General features: G+C 41.6%; 1 protein-coding gene across 2 annotated transcripts in view; it reads left to right on the top strand.

Annotated features, from left to right (window-relative positions):
* Positions 1 to 23,575, top strand: part of FBXL5 (F-box and leucine rich repeat protein 5) — a 36,498-nt gene that overhangs the window by 1,652 nt on the left and 11,271 nt on the right. The window contains exons 2-8 of one of the 2 annotated variants that reach the window (XM_068149196.1): positions 14,515 to 14,730; positions 16,367 to 16,462; positions 17,233 to 17,347; positions 19,670 to 19,852; positions 21,930 to 22,055; positions 22,511 to 22,659; positions 22,856 to 22,938. In XM_068149196.1, coding sequence (XP_068005297.1) covers positions 14,515 to 14,730; positions 16,367 to 16,462; positions 17,233 to 17,347; positions 19,670 to 19,852; positions 21,930 to 22,055; positions 22,511 to 22,659; positions 22,856 to 22,938 — 968 coding nt within the window. Of the gene's footprint in view, positions 1 to 14,514; positions 14,731 to 16,366; positions 16,463 to 17,232; positions 17,417 to 19,669; positions 19,853 to 21,929; positions 22,056 to 22,510; positions 22,660 to 22,855; positions 22,939 to 23,575 lie in introns of both variants that reach the window. The other variant, XM_068149195.1, reaches the window with a different exon arrangement.

Here is a 23,575-nt window from a genome sequence, read left to right as displayed (position 1 = left end):
GAATGAATGGCACTTGAAAGTATCCAATCTTGCGTCTTTTAACCTTGTTTCCGAACTTAGAGGCTGTGCCTCGCCTATGACCTTTGCACTAGGGTGGTGCTAGCTTTGCATCAGAAAAAAATTAACTGTGTTTGACTTTCATTCTTGTCTGATTTGAGATGCTGTAATTAGATAAGACTGTAGTTCTGCTTGCCTAGCAATTATAGTCTCTAAAGCCACGCTCTTCGTAAATTTAGTTTGTCCTTGAGGCATCTTTAATTTTGTGAATTGCATTTTACCTGCTGTTCTTCATGTTCCCTGCTTGCTGTAGTACAGTTGATGTCTGAATTCAGTAAATTGCACCAGTGCATAAATGGATCCCTGCATTAGCTTTTCAGGGGAGCGACTGTGATGTTACTGATGGGTAAAAGCGTACATGGGTACCTACATCATCTTTTAGCACAGAGTCACATTTAGGGTGCTTGATGCTTTAGGAGAGTTACCCTACCTTTTCAGCTGTTGCTAGCAGACATCTCACCATGTTTGCTACACTGTTAAATGACATCTGCGTTGTGCACACAGCCCTAGACTTGAATAATAACTTTGTGAGTTTCCCTGCTAGTTATCAAATTGATTGCCTACTCTGATGATGAATATATTCTTTAAGGCCTCAGAGGCTGTACCCCCGTGTAGGTAGTGGAGTACCACAGCAGACAGTCTCTACAGGCAGAGGTTGGTCTCTTCTCCCAGGCAGCCAGCACCAGAACAAGAGGACACAGTCTCAGGCTGCGCCAGGGGAAGTTCAGGCTGGAGGTCAGGAGGAAGTTTTACACAGAGAGAGTGATTGCCCATTGGAATGGACTGCCCGGGGAGGTGGTGGAGTTGCCGTCACTGGAGGTGTTCAGGAGGAGACTTGACAGGGTGCTTGGATACATGGGTTAGTTGATTAGGTGGTGTTGGATGATAGGTTTGATGTGATGATCTTGAAGGTCTCTTCCAACCTGGTCTATTCTCTTCCTATCCCTATTCTATTCCTATCCCTATTCTATTCCTATCCCTATTCTATTCCTATCCCTATTCTATTCCTATCCCTATTCTATTCCTATCCCTATTCTATTCCTACCCCTATTCTATTCCTATCCCTATTCTATTCCTATTCTATTCCTATCCCTATCCTATTCCTATTCTATTCTACTCTATTCTTAAAATGCTTTTCCTAATGCCTGATGTCATCTTTGCTACAAATAGACCAGATTCTGTTTTCCTCTCTCTAGTGAGCCTTTCTTCATTTTCGGTAAGATCTTGTGCCCTTTTTCAAATTGCAGCTGTGTCCTCCACCTTGGTTCTCCGTTTTCTAGCCTGAGCAAATTGGTTCCTCCTACCTCTGCACATGGGCTGTGCTTTCTGTACTGGCTCTACTTGTTGCGCTGCTCTGTAAGAGTTTCAGCTGACTGCCACTGCCATGCCTTTCGTCCTCCCATCAGCACTTGAAGTGACTCACAAGGGGTCAAAGCTGGCACAAAACATTTTTTCTGAAGCTGGGTAGGTTTTTCGCTGTTGCAGTGTTGCCAGCAAGCACTGGTCAGATGAGTACTGAAGCCAGCATGAGGCAGAGGGTGGGACTGCGACAGCCAGCAACTAGATTGGCTTAAGCTACTGTGAAACCTCACTGTAATGATGTCTGTTTTTCTGAAATCTTGTGTGCAGAATGGGACGCTGCTGGTGTTGAGCAGATGTATCTTAGGTGTGGTGTTCTGCAATTTTTTATTTCTTTTTAACAGCAGCATACTTGCTTTGTGATTCTACATAGTCCTGTGCTTCTCTGAGCACTATCTCCCAAGTTTCCTTTCATGTTTGTCCTTAGGCTTCTGTCCTGTGTGGAGACATGTGCAGTTGTTCTAGTCAACATGTCAGTGTCCAGTCTGGACTGTTTCTGCTGTCACATTATGATCTTGATTCCTGAGCTGGACAATGCACCACTCTTGTGTTACCAGCCTTGCTGCTTTCTCATCTGTGACTGAAAGGATCAGATCTGTCATGAGGCAGAATGAATTTCAGCTGATTGTGTACTGAAAATGCCACTGTGGTTTGCAGGAAGCATTGGTAGCTCTGCCTGTGGAGCACTATTTGCAAGTGCTTAAGCTATCCAGAGGTTTTTTGTGGACTCTTCCCAGTTTGCTGTAAGGCAGAACAGTGTCAAAAACCTTAGTGAAATCATGATCTGTAACATATATCGCCTTCCTCTTAAGTAGATTAGTTACCTTAGCAAAAAGAAATCATTCTTTTTTGTAAACAAATCTGTGCAGGCTGACTTGTTACTTGAAGACCAGGGTAGCAGGCTCTGTTCTGCCGTTAAATTTTGTCTGGGCCTTCCTTGGAGACAGAGACACGTGCTATTAGTGAATAGGATTCTGAGTGTCCCACTGTCTTGTGGACTTACTGCAGCCCAAGAATGTATTTTCTGTTATACAACTACCCTGCAAATTTTGTCTGCATTGGGAGAAAGATATAGGAAGAACAGTCATTCTCTAAATGCTGTAATGCATTTGCATTAGAGGCGACTGGTGATTTTTCACGTCTGCCTCTCAAAAAGTAGTGTAAGGCTTCCTACTGTGAGTGGATCTAACAACTGGCTGCTGCTGGAAGGGTTAATTGTTGATGATGTCCTCTGTGCTTGTCTGGCCTCTTGGTGAGCAGCTAGTTCATCTAGGGCACTGAAGCAAAAGGTGATTCAGTAAAACTGGCTCACAAAGAGGTCAGACATGCTCCAGAACCAGGTTGGCTGCATGGAAGGGGGGAATAGGACTAATCATTGCAGAAATAAACAGTTGCTTTAATAGCTCAACTTCATTGTGAAACCTTTTCAGTGTTTGATAGAGAACAGCTAAGATTTTTCTTCTGTTTGCATGACTTCAATCTTCTGTGATCTCACCTTTCTACAAAAGATCTCTGCAGTTATTTCTCATGGTTTAATAATTACTTCGGCTAGTTCTTGCCGGAAATTTGGATCAATTTGTGTCATGTTCTGCTGACTTGAATGCATTGAACTTGTATAAATATTTAACTAGCATTTTCTAGCCTACACTTCTGACACCTTGTTAAAAATTGCCATAAATATTTTTCCTAATTTCCTCATGAAGACTTGAGCAAAGGCGACATTTAATTTTACTGCTGTCATCTCTGCCTTTCCTGTTAAACAGCTGACTTAAAGTATTCCTTTTCTTATCTAAGTATCTATAGACTTCTGTGTCTTCTATAGACTTCTGTGTCTTCTGTCCTCCTTGTTTGAAGTCTAAATGCTGTTCTCTTCTACTTATCTGCAGTGGTAAGTTCTTGGTTATTTTATTAGGATTCTTTTCAAAACTTCCATATAGCTTAGAAGTTCATTTCTTTATGTGCTAATAATGGTTTCTTTTGATAACTTGATTTCTCTTTAACCCTTCTGTCTGTTTCAATAGTCTTCTATTACGCTTCAGTTGTTTCTCTTCCCTGAAAGCTTTGGCCTCTGTTGAAGAGAATGAATTGATTTCATGTGTTAAATTTGTGATGTTCTTACAATAAGGATATTGCAGATGAACCATGTTAGGAGTGAAAATTACTCCTGAATGGAGCTGAATTGATGTTGTAAAGCTTTGGGCAGGGAATACATGACCACACTATGAATACAATTTTTGTGGCAGCGAGGGGGACAGAAATCTGAAAAAACATATGAATTATCAATGTTCTGACTTCCTGTTTCAAAGTCAAGTATTTTTTGCTTAATGTCTTTGAGAACAGAAAATTACTGTTCTAATTCTAATCAACAAACATTGCTAAAGCTTTAGTTGTGTTTTTGAAATAATTTTTCAGCATTTCAGTACTCTGCCATTCATTTTCCGCTGCTGCTTCAAACGTGTGTGAGTTGATTTGGGAGTCCATAGTATTTGGTATTAATGTTCTGTGTGATTGAGCACTTACTCACCTGTGTTTAGAATAAATAAGCAGCTGCTTAGGATGCTTAATGTTAATATATCCACAAACTATGGGTATGCAGGCAGAAGACGGAAGGAAATTCATTCTGGATGGAAGGAAATAAAAACTCCTCATTAGCATCCAGAGATAGATGAGCAATTTTCTATTCATGCCTCTATGTCATCAGAGACTCTACCAGTTGTCTTTCCATATACCTACTGGGAAATGGCACCTTGGAATTAATTTTTCATGCAAAAGAATATTTTGAAGCTGAATCTGAAAGTGACAATGTGCTTTAAATACCTACATTTTTAAAGCAAGCGTGTTGTAAGTAATGTGCCAGAGGAGGTCTGAAATAGGGGACAACAGCAATGAAACGCGTTTGGAGTTCAAGTGGGGCTCTTCAGACCTGCACAGCGATTTTTGCATCATATTTTCAGGACACTTTTAGCTCCTTTTGCCATCTCAAAGCTTCTGTTTCTGTATTTTTTGTTTAGCAGAATGCTTGTTTTCTTCTTGCATATCATGTCCTTCACCCTTTTGTCTCTCTTGTGCTTATGAGAAAAACCTGGATATTTACTTACACCACAGTAGTACATTTTTTTCCCATGTAGTTTCTTTGCACATACTTTTTTCCTCTTCAATTGTGAGGAAAAAAAAGTTTTCTGTGCACCCTTTTGCATGTTGCTCCGCTCTTTTGTCCTCTCTTCCAGCTACTCTGGAGAGCAGTAATAACCCACCTTTTGCCTTTCTCTCCTTTAAGCAAGAGCAGTTTTTTCTCTCCTACTCTATGGTGCACCCACATACAACCAAAAAACCACCAAATCTAAAACAAAACAGAAAACCAAAAAAAAAACCAACCAAACAAAAAAATCCACCAAAATACCCCAAACCAACCAAACAAGAGAATCTGAGATCTTTTTAAAAGCTGTATGCTGTAATTAGTGTGTATTGGTGTTTGTGCAGATTTTATGCAGCTTTCTTGAGCGCAAGTTATAATTCTTGAGACACTTGGCTTTGTTTTTGCAGGTAGTGCCCAAGATGGATTAGGATAGAGTGACAGATTTTTCCGGTGCTCACCTTGGATTGTGTTGGCAAATTGCAGTGAGGCTGGTGCAGGGGAGCAAAGGCATTTTTCCCATGTTTATAGTCTGAGAGTTACTGCAGTGGGAGATAGGAGGGGAGCCTTGAGTGCTGTTATTTATTCTTGGGACTTTGAATGTGTTCCTCACAGAGGGCCAAATGCCAGCTTTTAGGAACCTCTTTCTTTGAATATATAAGACAGGAAGGAAGTTTTCTCTGGCATCTGAAATGTACATGAGAAGTGCTATGGCAGAGCCCTATGTAACAGCACCATTGCAAGTGTTCATTGTGCTTTCATTTGAGGTGCTTTTGTAATTACTACTTCAATTAATTTTTTTGGTTCATCTCTGCAGACCTGGTGTTAGCCTGTGTCTCCTTGTCCTGTGGAAACCACATGGTGGATGAGACTTAGTTGATTTTAGGTGGTGCTTTCTGAGCTGTGCTTGCTGCTCCTGTCCCTAGCAGGGTCTGATACTTGTAGCAGTTGCATCACTGAAAATCTTGCTGTAGTCAGTCCCACATGGTTATTTGTATCTTTGTGAAAAGGCCTTTCTCTTTTGAAAACTGGTCTACAGGTGTTCATAGGACAAAACTGACTGTATATGTGGTGCAAGGCAATGAAACGAAAGATAGCAATAAAAATGAAAATGAAGCACTTGGTTTCTACCTCTGCTGTGGTCTTACGGTCAAGTTATCAGTTGAACCTTAGCCTTTCAAAGCAGAGGGTACAAGATACTACCTGCTCTGTTGCCTGTGCTTTTTGAAAATAAAATCATTTTGTCTGCCTTAAACCCTGTATTAACTGAAAGATTCTTCTTTGACTTTTGGGTGTTGGGTGAGGTGTTTGAAGTGTGTGCAGGGTTTTATAATTCTTTTGTTGATGTTGTTTTGTTTTTCCCATTTTGAAAGGCTATTTCAAGATCTTAGTTAGTATGCAAAATAACTGATGAGATTACATAGAGGACAGGATTTTATAGAGACAGACAGAAGGGCTTTTGAAAGTTTTGAATTTCTGGTTGGGTTCTGCCAGATCTCTTCCTGCCTTCCTAATTACTGTTGTTTTGGGTCGACTTGGAGAAAAGCAAAGCACCCAGGGTAGAAAACCTGCGTTACTGCTCTGATAGAAGACTTCAATCATTGGACTAACTGGAGTGTGAAGTACTTTAGCTAATTCTTTCACCTAGCATGCCTCTACATAAAGAGACCCTGTCAGGGCAGTCATCCTTTCTGCTAAGCTATCTTGGCGTTATAGTTCTTCGTTGGGGACAATGTAAACAAATGATTGTTGTGGATTCCTTAGAAAGACATTGCATGTAAGTGGGTGTCAGTGCAGGCTGGCTGTGCAGCTAATGCGCTGACGAGGTGAGAAAAGGAGATCTCTGCTCATGGCATCAGCACTCCGGATGGGTTCATCTTGCAGCTGCAGAACTGCTAGAGCGTATTCCAGGGAAGTGGTAGGAATGTACAGCTGGAAGCAGCAGCAGCAGGGCTGCTGGCTGTGTTCTCCCCCCTCCCCACCCCTCATCTGGAGCAGATTAGGTATACGATGAATTCCCGTGCTCTTGGTGTTCACCTCCTTATGGTCTTTGTCCCTCCATTTTCTTGCTCATAAAACGGAGATAATGTCTGCAGAGTCCAAGTTCCTGTCCTTTGAATTTTAGTGCTATTGCTTGTACAAAGTGCAAATACATGAAAATGTGTGAAATGAGTGAAAAGTTGTGGCTGACTCTAAGTACGTGTTGCTGGGGTTTTTTTTGGTTTTGTTTTTATTTTTTCCCTCTCTCCATGGTACTGTTCTGTTCTAAAGATGGTTGTGGGTTTTGGAGGTTTAATTTTTTTGTTGTTTGTTGTGGTGTGTGCTGAGCTTTCGTTTGGTTTTTAATCAGTGGTCTGCAGCCCCCTAATGAAAAGGATTTTACTATTCCTTAACATGAATTTCACAGTATCACAGTATCACTTAGGTTGGAAAGGACCTCGAGGATCATCGAGTCCAACCTATCAACACAGACCCCATGACCAGACCATGGCACCAAGTGCCACGTCCAATCTCCCCTTGAATGCCTCCAGGGTCGATGACTCCACCACCTCCCTGGGCAACCTGTTCCAATGCCGAATGACTCGCTCGGTGAAGAACTTCCTCCTCACCTCGAGTCTAAACCTCCCCTGGCGCAGCCTGAGACTGTGTCCCCTTGTTCTGGTGCTGGTTGCCTGGGAGAAGAGGCCACCCCCTTCCTGGCTACAACCACCCTTCAGGTAGTTGTAGAGGGCAATGAGGTCACCCCTGAGCCTCCTCTTCTCCAGGCTTAACAATCCCAGCTCCCTCAGCCTCTCCTCATAGGGCTTGTGTTCAAGGCCTCTCCCCAGCCTTGTTGCCCTTCTCTGGACACGCTCAAGTGTTTCGATGTCCTTCTTAAACTGAGGGGCCCAGAACTGGACACAGTACTCAAGGTGCGGCCTAACCAAAGCAGAGTACAGGGGCACTATGACCTCCCTGCTCCTGCTGGCCACACTATTCCTAATGCAGGCCAGGATGCCATTGGCCCTCCTGGCCACCTGGGCACACTGCTGGCTCATATTCAGGTGGCTGTCGATCAGCACACCCAGGTCCCTCTCTGCCTGGGAGCTCTCCAGCCACTCTGACCCCAGCCTGTAGCTCTGCATGCGGTTGCCGTAGCCAAAGTGCAGCACTCGGCACTTGGATTTGTTGAATGCCATCCCATTGGACTCTGCCCATCTGTCCAGTCTATCGAGGTCCCTCTGCAGAGCCTTTCTACCCTCTAACTGACTAAGATCTGCCCCTAACTTTGTGTCATCTGCAAACTTGCTGATGACTGACTCTATCCCTTCATCCAGATCATCAATGAATATGTTGAAGAGGACAGGGCCCAGCACTGATCCCTGGGGGACACCACTACTGACTGGCTGCCAGCTGGATGTGGCACCGTTCACTACCACTCTCTGGGCCCGGCCCTCCAGCCAGTTCCTAACCCAGCACAGAGTGTAATGGTCCAATCCACGAGCTGACAGCTTAGTCAGCAGTTTGCTGTGGGGGACGGTGTCAAAGGCCTTGCTGAAATCCAGGTAGACCACATCCACAGGCCTCCCCACATCCACCAGGCGGGTCACATGATCATAGAAAGAGATCAGGTTGGAGAGGCAGGATCTGCCCTTCCTGAATCCATGTTGGCTGGACCTGAGCCCTTGGCCATCCTTCAGGTGCGCAGTTATTGCTGCCAGGATAATCTGCTCCATCACTTTCCCTGGCACTGAGGTCAGGCTGACCGGCCTGTAGTTTCCAGGTTCCTCCATCCGACCCTTCTTGTGGATGGGGACCACGTTGGCCAGTTTCCAGTCATCTGGGACCTCACCTGTGAGCCAGGACTGGAGGAAAATGATGGAGAGTGGCCTAGCTAGCACATCTGCCAGCTCTCTCAGCACCCTAGGATGGATCCCATCCGGCCCCATGGACTTGTGAGTATCCAAGTGGCTCAGCAGGTCCCAAACTAATTCCTCATGGATTTCCGGGGCATTACACTGCTCCCCGACCCCATCGCCCAGCTCCGGAGGCCACTCGTCCTGAACTCCTCCTGCCTTGCTGTTAAAAATTGAGGCAAAGAAGGTGTTCAGGACCTCAGCCTTCTCCTCGTCTTCAGTCACCGTGTTCCCCTCCAGGTCCAATAGGGAGTGCAGGTTCTTCCTGCCCTTCTTCTTATTGTTAATATATTTATAAAAATGCTTTTTATTATCTTTGACTGAGGTGGCCAGCTTCAGTTCCAGCTGGGCCTTAGCCTCCCTAGTTTTATTCCTACATAATCTAACAGCTTCCTTGAACATACCTCGAGAAGCCTTCCCCTCCTTCCAAAGGTGATACAGCCTCTTCTTCCCCCTTAACTCCTCCAGGAGCTGCTTGCTCATCCAGGCCGGTCGCCTTCCCCGCCGGCTTGCCTTCCGGCACGTGGGAACTGCCAATTCCTGTGCCTTCAAGAGCTCCTGTTTGAAGTAGGTCCAACCCTCCTGAACCCCTTGGTTCATGAGGGCTGGTACCCAGGGGACTTTGCAGACAAGTTTCTTAAATAGGCTGAAGTTCGCCCTTCGGAAGTCCAAGGTGAAGGTTCTGTTGGTGCTCCTGCCTAGCTCCTTGCATATTGAAAACTTCACTATCTCGTGGTCACTGCACCCTAGGCAGCCTCCCACGATCACATCTCCCACCAGCCCTTCCCTATTGCAGAACAGCAGGTCAAGCAGAGCCTGTCCCCTGGTAGGCTTGCTTAACAGCTGTGTCAGGAAGCAGTCCTCCATTCGCTCCAGGAATCTTCTGGACTGCCTCCTCCCTGCTGAATTAAGTTCCCAGCAGATATCTGGGAGGTTGAAGTCACCAACAAGGACAAGATCTGATGATCTTGAGACAGCCTCCAGTTGCTTGTAGAACGACTCATCAGCCTCCTCATCCTGGTTGGGTGGTCTGTAACAGATTCCAATCAGGATGTCAGACTTGTTAGGCTGTCCTCTGATTTTGACCCACAGGCTCTCAACTACCTCATCTTCCACCTCAAGTTGTGTGGCAGAGATTGACTCTCTAATATACAGAGCCACCCCTCCTCCTCTTCTCCCTCGCCTGTCTCTCCTAAGGAGCCTGTAACCCCCCATTGTAGCATCTGTTAATTAGTGGTGGAAATCTAGAGGAAATTTTTAGGGTTGTTGGTGGCTCGGAAGTTAGAGGTGCTGATCGGGAAACTGAAATACAGCAGTTTGTGAATTTGTAGCTGCTTTTGAACTTGTTTAACCTGAATTATTTAATTACAAATTTTGTAGTCTTTGAGCAAAGAAGTGTTTCCTTTCCTCTTCCAATTTCTCACACTTCTGTTGTTATCCAGCTTGTAGTTGGGAGTAGAGAGATACACCGAACTGGGAAAGTTAGCATAGAGCACAGACTTAAGTTACTGTTGTGCTGGCCTGATAAAAGTACTACTTTTTATTTATTCCTGTTTACTACTTTCCCCTTGTTAATAGGATGCTTATGTATTTTTAAGGAAGAAGCAAACTTTACATACATTTTTTGGCATACCTATTATGAAATCACTGCTTCAACTTTCTGTAAACTAGTATTTCTGGAAAATGAATTTTCTTCTTATAGGAAGACATTTTTCCGTGTTGACATAGATGTAAACCACTTCAGCAAACAAATAATACTGTATTTTGTTCAGTGGTTTAATTGACACGAAGTTGCGCTTGAGCCTGCTTACTTATTCACGTGATTTTGGATAGAAATACCTGTCCTGAACTGACAGAAAGTTTCAGAAATGTGTGTGTGTGTGTCTGTCTGTGTATATTATTTTTTTCTCTCAGGGAAGCACAAAAGCCACAAAGGAGATGCAAGGGCTAAATGGAGATTTACTCTTCTGGGCATCGTGAACATGAAGCACTTTATAAATAGCAATTGCTGTTAATCCTGCTGGTACTGCCATATTGCTCTTAAAGCACAAAGAATGAAATAATAGCTCACAGTAAGGAAGGATGTTTGTTTTATACATCTCTTGATCATGTTAATGGCTCTCTAGTACAATGGAACTGGGCACTTGCCTAAAATTGGTATATAATTGTCTGAGGTACTAAGATATATTTTTCTCAGTTATAGCTATTCTCTAATTGCAGAACTTGAGGTTTTGAAGATGTCCATCAAGTGGTTTCTTAATTTAAAATTACTCTTCTTTCCTGCAGAGGAAGGATGGAAATACTTGGATTAATAGCAGTGAACTTCTAGTTCTTAATAATCCTACAACTAGTTTACACATTGCTTTCAACTACAGTGAAAAATCATTATTTCAGTCTTGATTTTTAGTATTGTCTGCTGCAGACTCCCTAAATTGATGAGTGTGAAGAACTTTAGAACAAAAGTTTAGGGTTGGAATGGCTATCTCCTTGTTACTGGGAATAGACTTGGTACCTTCTGTGACCTTGACGTTGTGCTTTACTTCACTGCTGGAACCACAGTGGCCCTTGGATTATTGATGTGCCTCCCCTTGTTTACATGTTGTGTGGGTTTTTTTGTTTGGGTGTTTCTTTATTATGATAAGAGTTTAATAAAGTTCACAGTGACTTTAACAGGTCCCGGCCGCTTCTCTAGTATGCTTGCATCAGCCAAATATCTCTGAAGTGTTTCAGACTTTGCAGTGGCATTGACTGTTGTTTAGCCTGTTGCTCAGGTTGTGTGGATTATGTATAATTCTTCAATTTTGGGAGGCACCAGCCCTGTTTCTCTTGTGGTGCTACTCCTCCACTAGAGATTGAATTCCAAGTACAAAAAACAGTTGTGCTATAATTTAGAGTTCTTTAAGTGTAGTATCTTAAAGTTCAGAAAGCTCCCAAGTATGTCTGAGTGCTGTGATAATTGTGTTGTAAACTGCTCAGGGATCACACAGGCACAGTGCTTTATTTTTGATCAGTCAGCAAATATCCTTAATACAATCCGTTTCCTCCCCCTTGCCTTCTCTTGGGATTCTCTGTCAGGTTATGGAGGATGGTTGTTTTCTTTTTGTGCTAATAAACCCCTGCACTAGGTTTCCTTCTGTAGAGCTAGTGAAAAGTGGACCTTGGAGTGGAGCAGCTCCTATCTGTTAATAGTCTTGGTCCCCTGTCATAAGACTTCATCAGTCCTGGTAATGAAATTAGAGATATGACTGAGTGACTTTGTTGCTAGGCTACCTAGGCTACCTGTCCTCTGCAAAGCCAGGTTTCCTCAGCTTCAGGTGACCTTTTTAATATAGCAGTTGCTGATTCAAGTACTGTCATTAAACTTCAATATCCTCTCCATAGTTTCTAATCTTTTTGATTATCTGCTGGAAGCCTGAGTAGCAGAGGTTGCAGTGGCTTCTATGACAGGGCATATATAATGGGAATTCTTGCCTCGCATGCACAAAGGGATTCTTTATTCCTATTTAATGGATGATAACAGGTAGGCTCAGCAGAAGTTAGACTCCTGGAAAGATTTTGAGCCAGGAGGATGAGAAAATTCTGTTTTCTATGAGAACCAATTTTGTGACAACAGCGACCCATAGTAGTTTTGTGTGATCTTTCTACTACACGCTTCAGCCTTGGTTACGTTTTTACGTCGATTAAAATGCCAAACGTTTGGGAGTGAATGGGATTATTGAGGAAAAGGGTCTTTAGGGACTGACTTCAGGTTTTGTAGGCCCTTATGAGTAGAATGACCAATTTTGAGATAGTCTTTAGGAGAAACACTACATTAGAAACTTGACTTCACCATTCTTGAGGGCTGAGTCGCAACTGCCTGGAGGTGAGTAGCCTGCACTGGAGAGATATCTGCACCCATCTGCTCTGCTTGTTCAGACTTGCAGTTCAGTGTGGAAACTCTAGCCTTCAGTATCATCTAGTACCTCTGCTCTGTATGTTGTGTTCTCTGAGCTTAGCATAGGATAAAAATGGTCTTAGCCAAGATTCACCTGTTGGTGAAACGTACTTCATGCATGCCTCAAATCCTAACACAGTGCATCACAAATGTTGGAATTCTTTTCTGACCTGTTGGTTGGCTTGGAAGATACTGGGGGGAGGAAATCCTGCAAACCTTAACTTTACCCTGTTTTTTTAAATCTCTGCTTCAACCAAGTAAATCCATTCCTCCATAAGGACAGTCATTTTGCTCACATGGACTGCATGTAAGGTGGAGTATGCAGAGCTGACTTGGCATTGCATAAGCACTTGGCAGATGTCCAGCCTGTTTTGGTTGCTTTGCTGGTAGTTGCCAGGAAGTGGCAATGCAGTGTCAGAGGGAATAACTACATTTTGTGGTGTTTTGGTTTTTTGAGTGATAAAAGTTTTAGGTATATCTCAGTTTATGGTTGTTTTTGACGCGTGTATTATGTACGAACACATCTCAGATTCCCATTTCTGACACCTTAGATTCAAGAATCTTTGTCAACTACATCACTTCTGCATATTCCAGTGGCTTCTTTTCAGAATGAAAATATTTTTATTTTTAGAGTTGTTGCTCTTGTATTGTGCTGTGGGCTGTGATTCCTGCAGCTGCACACAGAATAAAATGTAATAGGAAAAATACGGGTTTTCCACTGTTTTTTACACTCACTAGAGGAAAGTGCAGTTTCAAAATGTACTGTTGCTAATGGTGACTGTTTTTACACATTTGAAAATGGCACTAGAGTTTTGTTTTGTCAGTTCATTGGAAACCTCCAAGAGCTGGTATAGTTTGCATTCACTTGGTGGCATGGTACGCATGGGTTGCATTCCTTGTGGATGGTGCATCCCTAGAGGCAGGCCCTGGGGTCTGTGATAATGGCTTCTTTAGTAAGAGCTGAAATACAGATTTGGGAAGTGGGTTGGCTTTTCAGTTACCTGCCCAGCTGAGGAGATTGCATCGATTTCTACCAGGAAGTCTTTCTACATTTATCTCAGAGTTTCACAAGATTGGTTTATGTTGCTCAAATGCAACTTCGATTTTACTGGGTTCTTAAGGCTAGTACTACAACTGCATAGTTGTCCCAAGAATGATCTCTCTTGAAGAAGTTATCATACCACTTTCCTGTTTTCTTAAGCTCTGTTCATTCAAAGTGGGATGAGTTGCCTTCAGAATGTGTCTGGTGAAATGCAGCACACTTTACCGTGTGAATTATTGCATGTATTATGCTTTGTTGAAGTTACGTAATTATTGTTAGTTCCCTATAATACTGCTAAAACTTGTAGTTGCTTCCCCCCCCACTCCAGAGCCTGTAATGGTGGGCCACTGGAAGTCAGAGAATTGTACAATTAAGTCTGTTAATTTACATAAACCTTGTTCAAAAAGCACAACATTATTGTAAAGCTGTTCTGTTAACGTATTTTTGAGGAGTTATAACGGAGTTGGACTGTGAGTGGCTTACTGTTTTAGTGATCTGTAAGAGGAAACACGTACCTGAGTTTTTGGAGCAGGTTCAAGGGCTTTTCTTACTTTTGTAATAGAATTTGTGTCAATTCCTGTTAGCAAATGAAAAAACCAAATGGCAAGTTAGTGCTGAAGGCTAAAAGAATGGTGAATTCTGTGAATAAATTAAAAAGTCATATTAGTAAGTACATGGCATAAATGTTTCTTAACCTGAGGATTCAAATGCCAATATTAATTCTGCCCACTTCTGGGTGAAGGTGGGTGAAGTGTAATTTTTAATGTACCAATTGGATGAGTTACAGGAAAGCAGCTTCTAGTCGAGTAGCAGACCAGTTTGTATATTCCTGTCTGTGCACTTGAAGTTTGGAATTGAAAGCATCCAATACTCTTAATTTTTGATGTCTTTGAAGTGAGTTGCTGCAGTTGCAAAAATAAATTTTAATTTTTGTGAGTTTTCTTTATAAAACTGACACTTTTCAGCTTTTGTGTTGTAAATAATGGGAGCAATGAATCACAGAACCCCAATACTCTAAGGATTTAACTTGACCCTGAGGTGATTTTCATTGACTTTTAAAAATTTTATGATTTATTTTTTGCTTTCCTCCTAGCTTTCCAAGACCAACTTCTCCAACAACAATGATTTTCGGGCTCTTCTGCAGTCTCTTTATGCCACCTTCAAGGAATTTAAAATGCATGAGCAGATTGAAAATGAGTGTATCATTGGTTTGCTGCAGCAGCGTAGCCGGACGGTCTACAATGTGCACTCGGACAATAAGCTCTCAGAGATGCTCAGCCTCTTTGAGAAGGGATTGAAGAATGTGAAGGTGAGTAGGCTGTAAGAAGGACTTGTGTCCTAGGGCAAATATTCTGTGATTACCTGATAAAAGTTGTGAAAACTTCCCAGTGCAGAATTCAAATTCTTTTATTGCACTTACTAAATTGGTAGCAAATGTTGTTTTTCAGAAGTGTATTTTGTGGCAAAAGCTCATCACTGCATAATTGGAAGCGTTTTGGAGAGACAACGTGGAAGTTACAAATACGAAGACTGCTCTGCTAATTTGGCAAAAGATACTTTGGCTATAGAAATAAGGGGTTTTATTTGTTAGGAGACCCTGAGCAGTTTTTTGGTAGCATATAGCATAGTAGTATTGTCACAAACGAAGATGATTACTGAACTAAAAAAAAAGGCATTGTTAGTGAGTCATGTGTTCCTTCCAGTAATCTGTTGCTCAGTAATGCTGTTAATGTTCCAGTTCTGAAGAAACACTAAATGTTCTCCAGCTGTTTTTTTCACAACTCATTCAATTCTCCTGCTTTAATTTTGCTGTGTGTCTTTCCTCTGCAGTGCCTGACTCTGCTTCTTCCTGCACTTGAACAATAGTCTCCGGTAGTAATTTGACATCACATTTTTTTTACTACACACTGTCCATAATTTTACTAAGAGAAAAAATAGCCAAATAGAATCAATCAACTGTATATTTATTAAAGGCCAGTTTTGACCTGGAAATCTCCCCCTCTGTGCATATGGAACATTAAAATTTGACTTCAGTTGTCTCCACTGATAAACTGAAAAATGAAGGAAAGTGGACAGTTCACACTCGGCTTCGTGTTATGCCTTCTCTGATAGGGTGTTAGTGGGATTCTGTTAAGTGCGGAAAACCAGATTTCTTTAGTTTTGTTTAGGTACTTCAAGTGGTTAACTTTTTTTTAGGGTGTGGTTAGCTTATTTTACACTGATGTCTTAAGCTTTGTTCTGTAACAGAATTTCTTCATGTCGTGGGCAGTATTTACTGTGGGAGCTATGAGGAACCTCAGTATGTTGCAATTTACTGGGCAGCCTCGGAACCAGATTCTTATTACAGGCATAGAGAACAAGTTGATAGATGAGGTTGAATTACCCTTAACATCTAAAAGTCAATTACATCTTTAAGAGTTCTTGCCATTTCCAAAGTAAATATATATATGGAATATGTGTGACTATAAATTCTGCTTATAATTTGGAAGCTAGAATTGTAGAGTAACTAATGTAAGACGCGTGCAGGTAAAAGGTGAAGTGAAATTGCTGTATCCTAGAATAATTCTTAGGCAAAACAAGCAAGTGCTTATATTAATCTGTTGCTATTTTGAACTTTGGGTGAGACTGTGGATTGGCAGACTTCAGTCTTTGCTCCAAAGTATAAATGTGATTAGACCATGTTAATTCCTATCTGGTAGTAAAATAAATTGGAAGCAGGCAAGAAGGGAGTACTTTGTTCTGCCTAGTAACAGGCCAGTTCAGATGGTCAGCCTGTCATCAGACTTTGTAAGTAAATACAGGCTTACCATGTATTGAAGCAAACATGCTGCATGCATGGAGAAAACATAGTGGGCTTTATTTTGAAACATTGATTTATTTAACAGTTCAACCCTTGGATGAATGGACAAGATTAGATAATAGTTAAATCTTCGCTTTCTTCTCAGAATGAATATGAACAGCTAAACTATGCAAAACAGCTGAAGGAGAGATTGGAAGCCTTTACCAGGGATTTCCTTCCTCATATGAAAGAGGAAGAGGAGGTAGGTAAAAATTTTCTTCAGCTGTGCTGATCTCCCTTGGGATTTGGAATGACTGAACAGAGACAGAGGGCTTGGAGGTTCAGTGTTTATTTTACAATTCTCTGTTTTTATTGGTATGCTGATTTGCTTTCAGGACTGCGGTGTCATTGTTCTGCTCTCCTCTGGCTGCCAGGGGACACATTCTAAAAACGGTGAATGTATTGAAAATTCATGATGAAATTGTGGTCCCTAAAAAAAATTGATAACAAAAAAATCCACCGAGGCTGGGATTTGTTTGCAGCAGGAAGTTATTTAAGGAGATGTCTAGCAAAACTTAAAAGGAGAGAGGTCTTGTAAACCAATGCTTCATGACTCAAACTGACACTCCCAAACAGCCTCTGACCTATATTTGAAAGACAGACTAGTACTGCCAGTCTAGTGATTTATGCGTATCCAAAAACTGGGAAGCATCTTCTGGAGAGAGTAAATCTTCCGAACTCTGCCCAAGAGAAATCTCTCTTCCATGTTTTTCTTCCTTGCCACTTTGCCTTCTGTGTGAGTACCTCAGTAAGTTCTATAGATTAAACGACTTCAGTCACTTCCCTTTTCTTCTGGGGAAAACAGTTCAGCTGCTTGCCTGAGACTATGCAGTGATCCATTGGCAAGCAGAGGGCTGAACTGAGAAACACCATGATCTTGTCCTTCACTTCGCTTAATGTATGGCCTGGGTGGCATTATTAGCTGTTTTCATCAGCACCAGACTTGGTTTTTAATTTTTTCATTCACTGTAGGTTTTCCAGCCAATGTTGATGGAATACTTTACTTATGAAGAATTGAAAGATATTAAGAAGAAAGTAATTGCACAGCACTGCTCACAGAAGGAAGCTGGAGAATTCAGAGGTCTTAGTAAGTGGAATCAAGCAGAAGAGCTTCAGAAGGTCTTTAAGTATTCTGTGGATGAGAAGACAGATCAAGGTGAAGCACTGAAAGTAATTCTTAGACTGCAGTATTGATTTGAAAAGCCACACCAGTGACATACCTGAAGTTATGTACTGGCAGATAAAATAGTTTTTATGAAATGGGAGCTGCTTCAAACGAGTTCTGAAAGTTCAGGAGCTTTGCAGGCTTATTGGCAGGTTGTAATGTAGACAGTACTTCCTCATTTACCAGTTTCCAACCTTCTTTCTCTCCCTTTCGTCCTGTGGTAATATTTGATATAAGACACAGACAGAAATGCTAATTCTCATTTTGGGGATACTTAGAAATTGCTTTTTCTATTTGCAGACTTTGCATTTAATGATTTTTTCCAAGACTGCTTTGTAATCTTTTCTGTTAATGGTTTAATAACAGAGAATAGTTAGCCACCTGACAATATTTCAATTTAAAAGTAACTCACCTTCCCCAGTTCCACTACCTAACTTCCATGGGCCTTTTGGGAGTCAGCAAGGAAGAAGCTGTGTGTGTGTGGAGTGATGTGAGGGAATGAATCTGTGTGGCCTGTGGGTAGGTTGGATGAAACATGTGTTCTTGAGGTGGATATTGAATTTGTGTTCGTCAGTACCTTTCCCGAGTAAATGGGTAACTACTGAAGTGCACTTCAGGCTTCTTTTATGACTGTTGCAGCAACCCGAGTCATCTGTGGTTACAGTTTCCACTCGTAACTAAAAAGAAGAGCTGATGCCCTAAAGAAGGGAAATTAATGTACCAAAAGTGTAACATGGGGGTGCCAGACTGATAAGTGTAGCAAGCCCCCATGAACTGACTTGGTGGTGTGGATGAGATACGCTGCTCTAATTAGAAAAACTTGAGAAACTACTCTGTAATCAGATGTGTTTTGATGAATCTTGACTTATTTTAACTACTGAATTGGTCATTTTCTGCCCTCCAGGTGAAGCCTTCAGAAAAGATCATGGTCCATGGTGTGAAATACTATTGAGTCTGAACAGATGAATATGACAGAAGTAGCCTTGTGACATTTCTTGCTGTTAAGTCTAGCTGGGATAGCAGTTTCGGGACAGTAGTAATTCTGCAGTGGTTGTGCTAGACTTTAGGGAGAGGGAAGTGTGTCTTGCAACCAGTTTTTAAGAACAGAAGGAAATGCCACAGCTTGCAATCCTGTGCTATCTGAACTGCATTTTAGTGTGAAATTCTCTATAGTGTACCTGCAGCAACTTGCCAAGTGTGCAAATAAACAAACATTGACTCATCAAGGGAGAATGTATTTAATTATGTCTTTAAGTAGCAATAGTTTATCACAAGGTACAGTTCCCATTATGCTCACTTTGGAAGCCTCTTTGCAAAAGGAAACCTGATGCTTGTCTTTCTGTAAAGTCTTGTGTACTTGGTCATAACTGCAGAAGGAAATCCCCACTAATCTGTGAAACCTAATTTTAAGGGCTCTTGAAAGCTCTTTTAGAGAGATGTTTTTTCCTTAGGTAATTTGTCCTTAGACAAAGCATTAAAAAATCTCTTCAAATAACAAAACCCCAAAGCACTGCATCTGTTGTTTTATATAGTTTGCAGCTGTCTGTACTATGGCACTAAGGGAGAGCTATTGGAGATGGTTCCTACTGTTGTACATTGAAGTGGTCAAATCTTAGTCTCTAACCTAGTATTTAGTATTAATTTGCAACCTGTCACCATTCAGAAGTTAAAATTAATTGTCCGTGTTAGCAGCTAAAGCTGCAAATAACACCTGAGACAGCTGCAAAGAGTTAAACATAGACTTCTTGCTGTGTCCCCATCAAGGGGTTGAGTGTTTTCAGTGGGCATGGTCCCAGCGGGAGGTGTCCTGTGCTAGTAGTGTTTCCAGGGAAGGTGACAAAGCAGGCATATATGTTATCTGAAACATAAGGCAGTTTTTAAAAGCATTTCATTTGTAGCAGATAGTGCTTTCATCTTGCTGTGGTTGAGGAGCAGCAGTTTACTGTTGTACAGGGATTTTTTTTGACCCTTCTGCATTCAAAGTTGCAAAGTAAAACCCAGCCTGCTGAGAAAACGCCAAACACAAAACTGAGCTGTTCCTTTTTAGTTTGTTTTTGAGGTATTACTATAGTGAAAGCTTATTAAAGCTAAAGCAATACTTTTCCCCCCTCAACTCTTGTGCCAAGCAATTGACTGAATTCTTTCAGATGCAGTTTTTGCATTGCCCTAGTCAAGGTGTGGGTTCTGCCATTGTTTAAAGCTGAGAGGCTGTGCTGCATTTAACACACACTTTCTGTGTTTCAGAAACCGAAGTAACAGGGCACACTACAAATATTACTAATCTTCCTCCTGAAGTAATGCTGACCATTTTCAGTTACCTTAACCCCCAAGAGCTGTGTCAGTGTAGTCAAGTAAGCACTGAATGGTCACAGCTGACTAAAACTGGATCTCTTTGGAAACATCTTTACCCTGTTCGCTGGGCCAGAGGTAAGTTAAAGTTAATTCTTCCTTTGAAAGCATTCCAATGATAAAAATTTCTGAACGTCAAGGAGAGTGTTTTAGGGTAGGTTGGTTTGTACCATGAGCCTGACAGTCAAGCATGCTGGAAAGCTGTACCCTCCTGGCAAAGACAGTGCCCTGAAACGTAGTTAAATACTAGAAATCCTCCAAACATGCTTCTGTCTTGTAGAATTAAGCTGAGAATTGCCTTGGTTGTAACTCATGAGTAGCTCTCATATACAAAATGTTGGTTAGTTGTACTGAGGTTTGTGTGAACGCTAATAAGTATATTCACTAATAGAACATCTTAAATACAAGTTACATTGCAAAACCCCTTAGATTTTAAATGCTGCTTTTACAGCTGTAAAAGCATTTCATTAGGTTACCAGGTAGAAATGGAAGCTGAAAACAAATGGAGTTCTAACATTTCCTCACAATCTCTTTTTCTATTCAGACTTCAAAGGGAACTGTATGAATGTTATTTTTAGTACTGACTCTTTAGATACATTATCTTAACTTCTATTGCAGAAAGGACTAAGTGCATTTTTGTAGCTTGTGTTCCTCAAAGGATCCTGTTAATTAAAATTGGTACCTATTGATAAGTGTAACCTTTGTAAAAGTAACTGTTCAAATAGACAAAGTACTCTGTATTCCAATGAGACCAGTTACAAGTCATCAGATTGTATTCATAGCTTTTAATGTTTCTCTTTGTACTTGTCCCCATCAATGTGAGTATTACACAATCAGTAGAGTATGGCGTTGAAGTCTTCACCATTGCTGCTGTGTCAGTGCAGTTGACTAAAAAGGAGACTGTGCTGTTTAATTAGCTGTATTCTATGTGCTTTTAAGATTGTTAGCGTTCTCTCATAAAAATATATAACTTAAATTTTCAGATGTGCAAAAGCTTCTTCCTGGACAGGCCTTTATGGCTTAGAAAAGTCTCTACAAGACAGAGAGAGGAGTTAAATGACTTCTGGGTCTCAATTTTTTTGCTTGGGTAAATCTTACTGAAAATAATAGTTTGGTCCTTGAGCTGCTAAAGGCTTGTGATAAGAGGTATCAGAATTAAGATTATTTCAGCTAAAACCTACTTGTCTCAATTCAGTGCTGTGGAGAGAAAAAAAAAAAGCCAACAACAAAAAGCAACCAAAGATAATTAGCAATTGCTTAAAGTGGCTTATTCCTAAACCTGGTTTTGGCACAAGAAGCTGGTCTCATGAGATGCCGTCTGTGCTACTGTAGTTGTGCTTGTAGCAGCACTCTAAATGGGGTGGAAGCTTCTCAGATGGGATTTACTTCCAGAGGTGGGGGAAGGACATATAAAACTGTAGGCTTAGTTCATTTCTTTCTTCTCCTAATTTCAGGGAGGGTTTCTGAGGCTTTTTATGCATTTTAAAGGTGGGTTAAAGGGAAGTGTACCTGAAAGGTTTTGCTTCACAGTTAGTTGTCCATCAGTGAGAATTTCATTGTTACTGTGTAGCTCATACAAGTAACCTTGTTCCTTTAGGTACTACTCAACAGGGATTGCTCTTGCTTTGAGGGTAGCAGTGAGTTGTTAGAACTGGCTCCCCAGTTTAAGAGGGACAGGGACAGAGAATCCAACAGAGAGCCATGAGCATGTTGGGGACTTGAACATCTCCCCTATGAAGACAGGCCTTGAGGAGAAGGCTGAGAGGGAATCTGATCAATGTCTATCAATATCTGAGGGGTGGATGTCAAGTGGAGAGGGCCAAGCTCTTTTGGCCTGCTTACACTGAGCCCAGTGCTACAATAGACCCAAACTGGAAGTGAATCAATGCCTGTGCAGTAACCGGGGCTTGGGTAAAGGTACTGAAACTGTTGCAGGAATCTTTTGAAACTTTATAATAGAAATCAAACAAGAATTGTCAAGGTTCAGTCCAACCTGACTTGAGATTAATGCACAATTCATCTCTATCTCTGTCAGGCCACAGTATACTGAGAGAGTTAACTGCTCTTTTCTGCAGTGATGAAGAGGTAGGCTTAACCTTCCCCCCCCGCCCTTCCTTTTCTTCTTCCCCCTTTCTTTTCTCTGGGGCATGACTAGGTGATTGGTATAGCGGCCCTGCAGCAGATCTTGAGACTGAACCTGATGAGGAATGGGTGAAAAATAGAAAAGATGAAAGTCGTGCTTTCCAAGAGTGGGATGAGGATGCTGACATAGATGAATCAGGTACGTACATTCTGATTTGGTTGTGGCTTTTGTTGGTTGCTTTTATTCTCCGGAAGATGACATAGCTATAAAACAAATAACCATGTAAAGTAGAGTATTTTCTGTAAAATCCATTTAAAATACAGATTTTCTCATGGTTGATACCAGTGCATTAAGCTGAGGGAGAGTAGGTTTAGACTGGATCTTAGGAAGTTCCTCAGTACAAGGGTGGGGAGACTCTGGAATAGGTTGCCTATGGAGGTAATGGACGTTCCCTCCCTGGAGGGTTTTAAGGCCAGATCAGGTGAGGCCTTGGGCAACCAAGACCAGAAGCATCCCTGTCTGTGGCAGAGGGGTTGGAGTTCCTTGTTAACCTCTCCTTAGCTTCCTGTTAACTTCTTTAGTCTAAGATGGCGAATATCAATTGTAAGCGATTCAAAGCATGTTTTAAATCTTGGTTTGTTTTTCTATTGCAGAAGCAGCAGCTGAAGATTCACTTGCCATTACTATAGCACAAATGGAAAAACGTTTACTTCATGGCTTAATTCATAGTGTCCTCCCGCATGTAGGCTCCTCAGTGAAGACATTAGTATTGGCCTACAGTTCAGCAGCATCAAGCAAAATGGTATGGAATTTGAAACTGGCATTTCACAGTTGTGGCTGTGCAGCCTCTAATGAATAACTGATGTGCTTGAGTTCAAACACTTGGCCAGTGAAAATAAGTTGCAGTTCAGGGGAATGTTACTTCGTATGTTCTCTTGACACTGTGTGCAGCCTCGCTGGCTTCTGTCTTGACAGATTATTTTCCTCTCCTTCTCCAGGTTAGACAGATCTTGGAGCTTTGCCCCAATTTGGAATACTTGGATCTCACTCAAACTGATATTTCAGACTCTGCGTTTGAAAGGTTAGATAATTGTTGTTTCCTGAAAAAAACAAATCTGTCTTTCAGAGGTGGGGAAAATGATTCAGACATGTTTTAGTCCCTTGCTAAGAAAGAGAGAAATGGAAAAATCACATTGAGGATTCACAAACAGCTAAGAGCTAAATCAGTGTCACAAATCAACAGCAAGTGAAGCAGGTGATTTTGTAGTGGCCATATAAGAATGCTGTCTTCAGTACTCAGTGTCTGTTGCCCACCAGTATGTAGCTATCCAGTTGTGTTCTGTTCTGATGCTAACAACTTGAAATTGGCCATAGATTTTTGTGGAGTCACTCAGTTCTGGTGGTTCCCTTGTTCCAGTAGGGATGGTAGGGTTTCGAATACTGCTGTTTGAGACCCTAATCAAATGGTTGGCAAAGCTCTAAGGCTTAGACTGGATTTTTGCGTTTCACTGAAGCCTAGAGAAATGTCACTGATGTGAGACTGTTGTTAGATGTCTGTCAGAAATCAATCTTTGTGAGCTTTTGTCAATCTCTAGGCATTATTTGCCACTCCTCACCTATGTGTATTCCCAATTGTACCCCGATTACCCCAGTTTGTAATTCAGAAAGTGAGCTTGGCTTGCTGTAAATATAAGCAATCTCTTGTGGAAAGTAAATGG

The sequence above is a fragment of the Melanerpes formicivorus genome, unplaced genomic scaffold (genome assembly GCF_026170545.1).
Source record: "Melanerpes formicivorus ecotype bairdi unplaced genomic scaffold, bMelFor1.0.p_v2 SCAF_18, whole genome shotgun sequence".
Lineage (NCBI taxonomy): Eukaryota > Metazoa > Chordata > Aves > Piciformes > Picidae > Melanerpes > Melanerpes formicivorus.
This window is presented reverse-complemented; position numbering and strand designations above follow the sequence as displayed.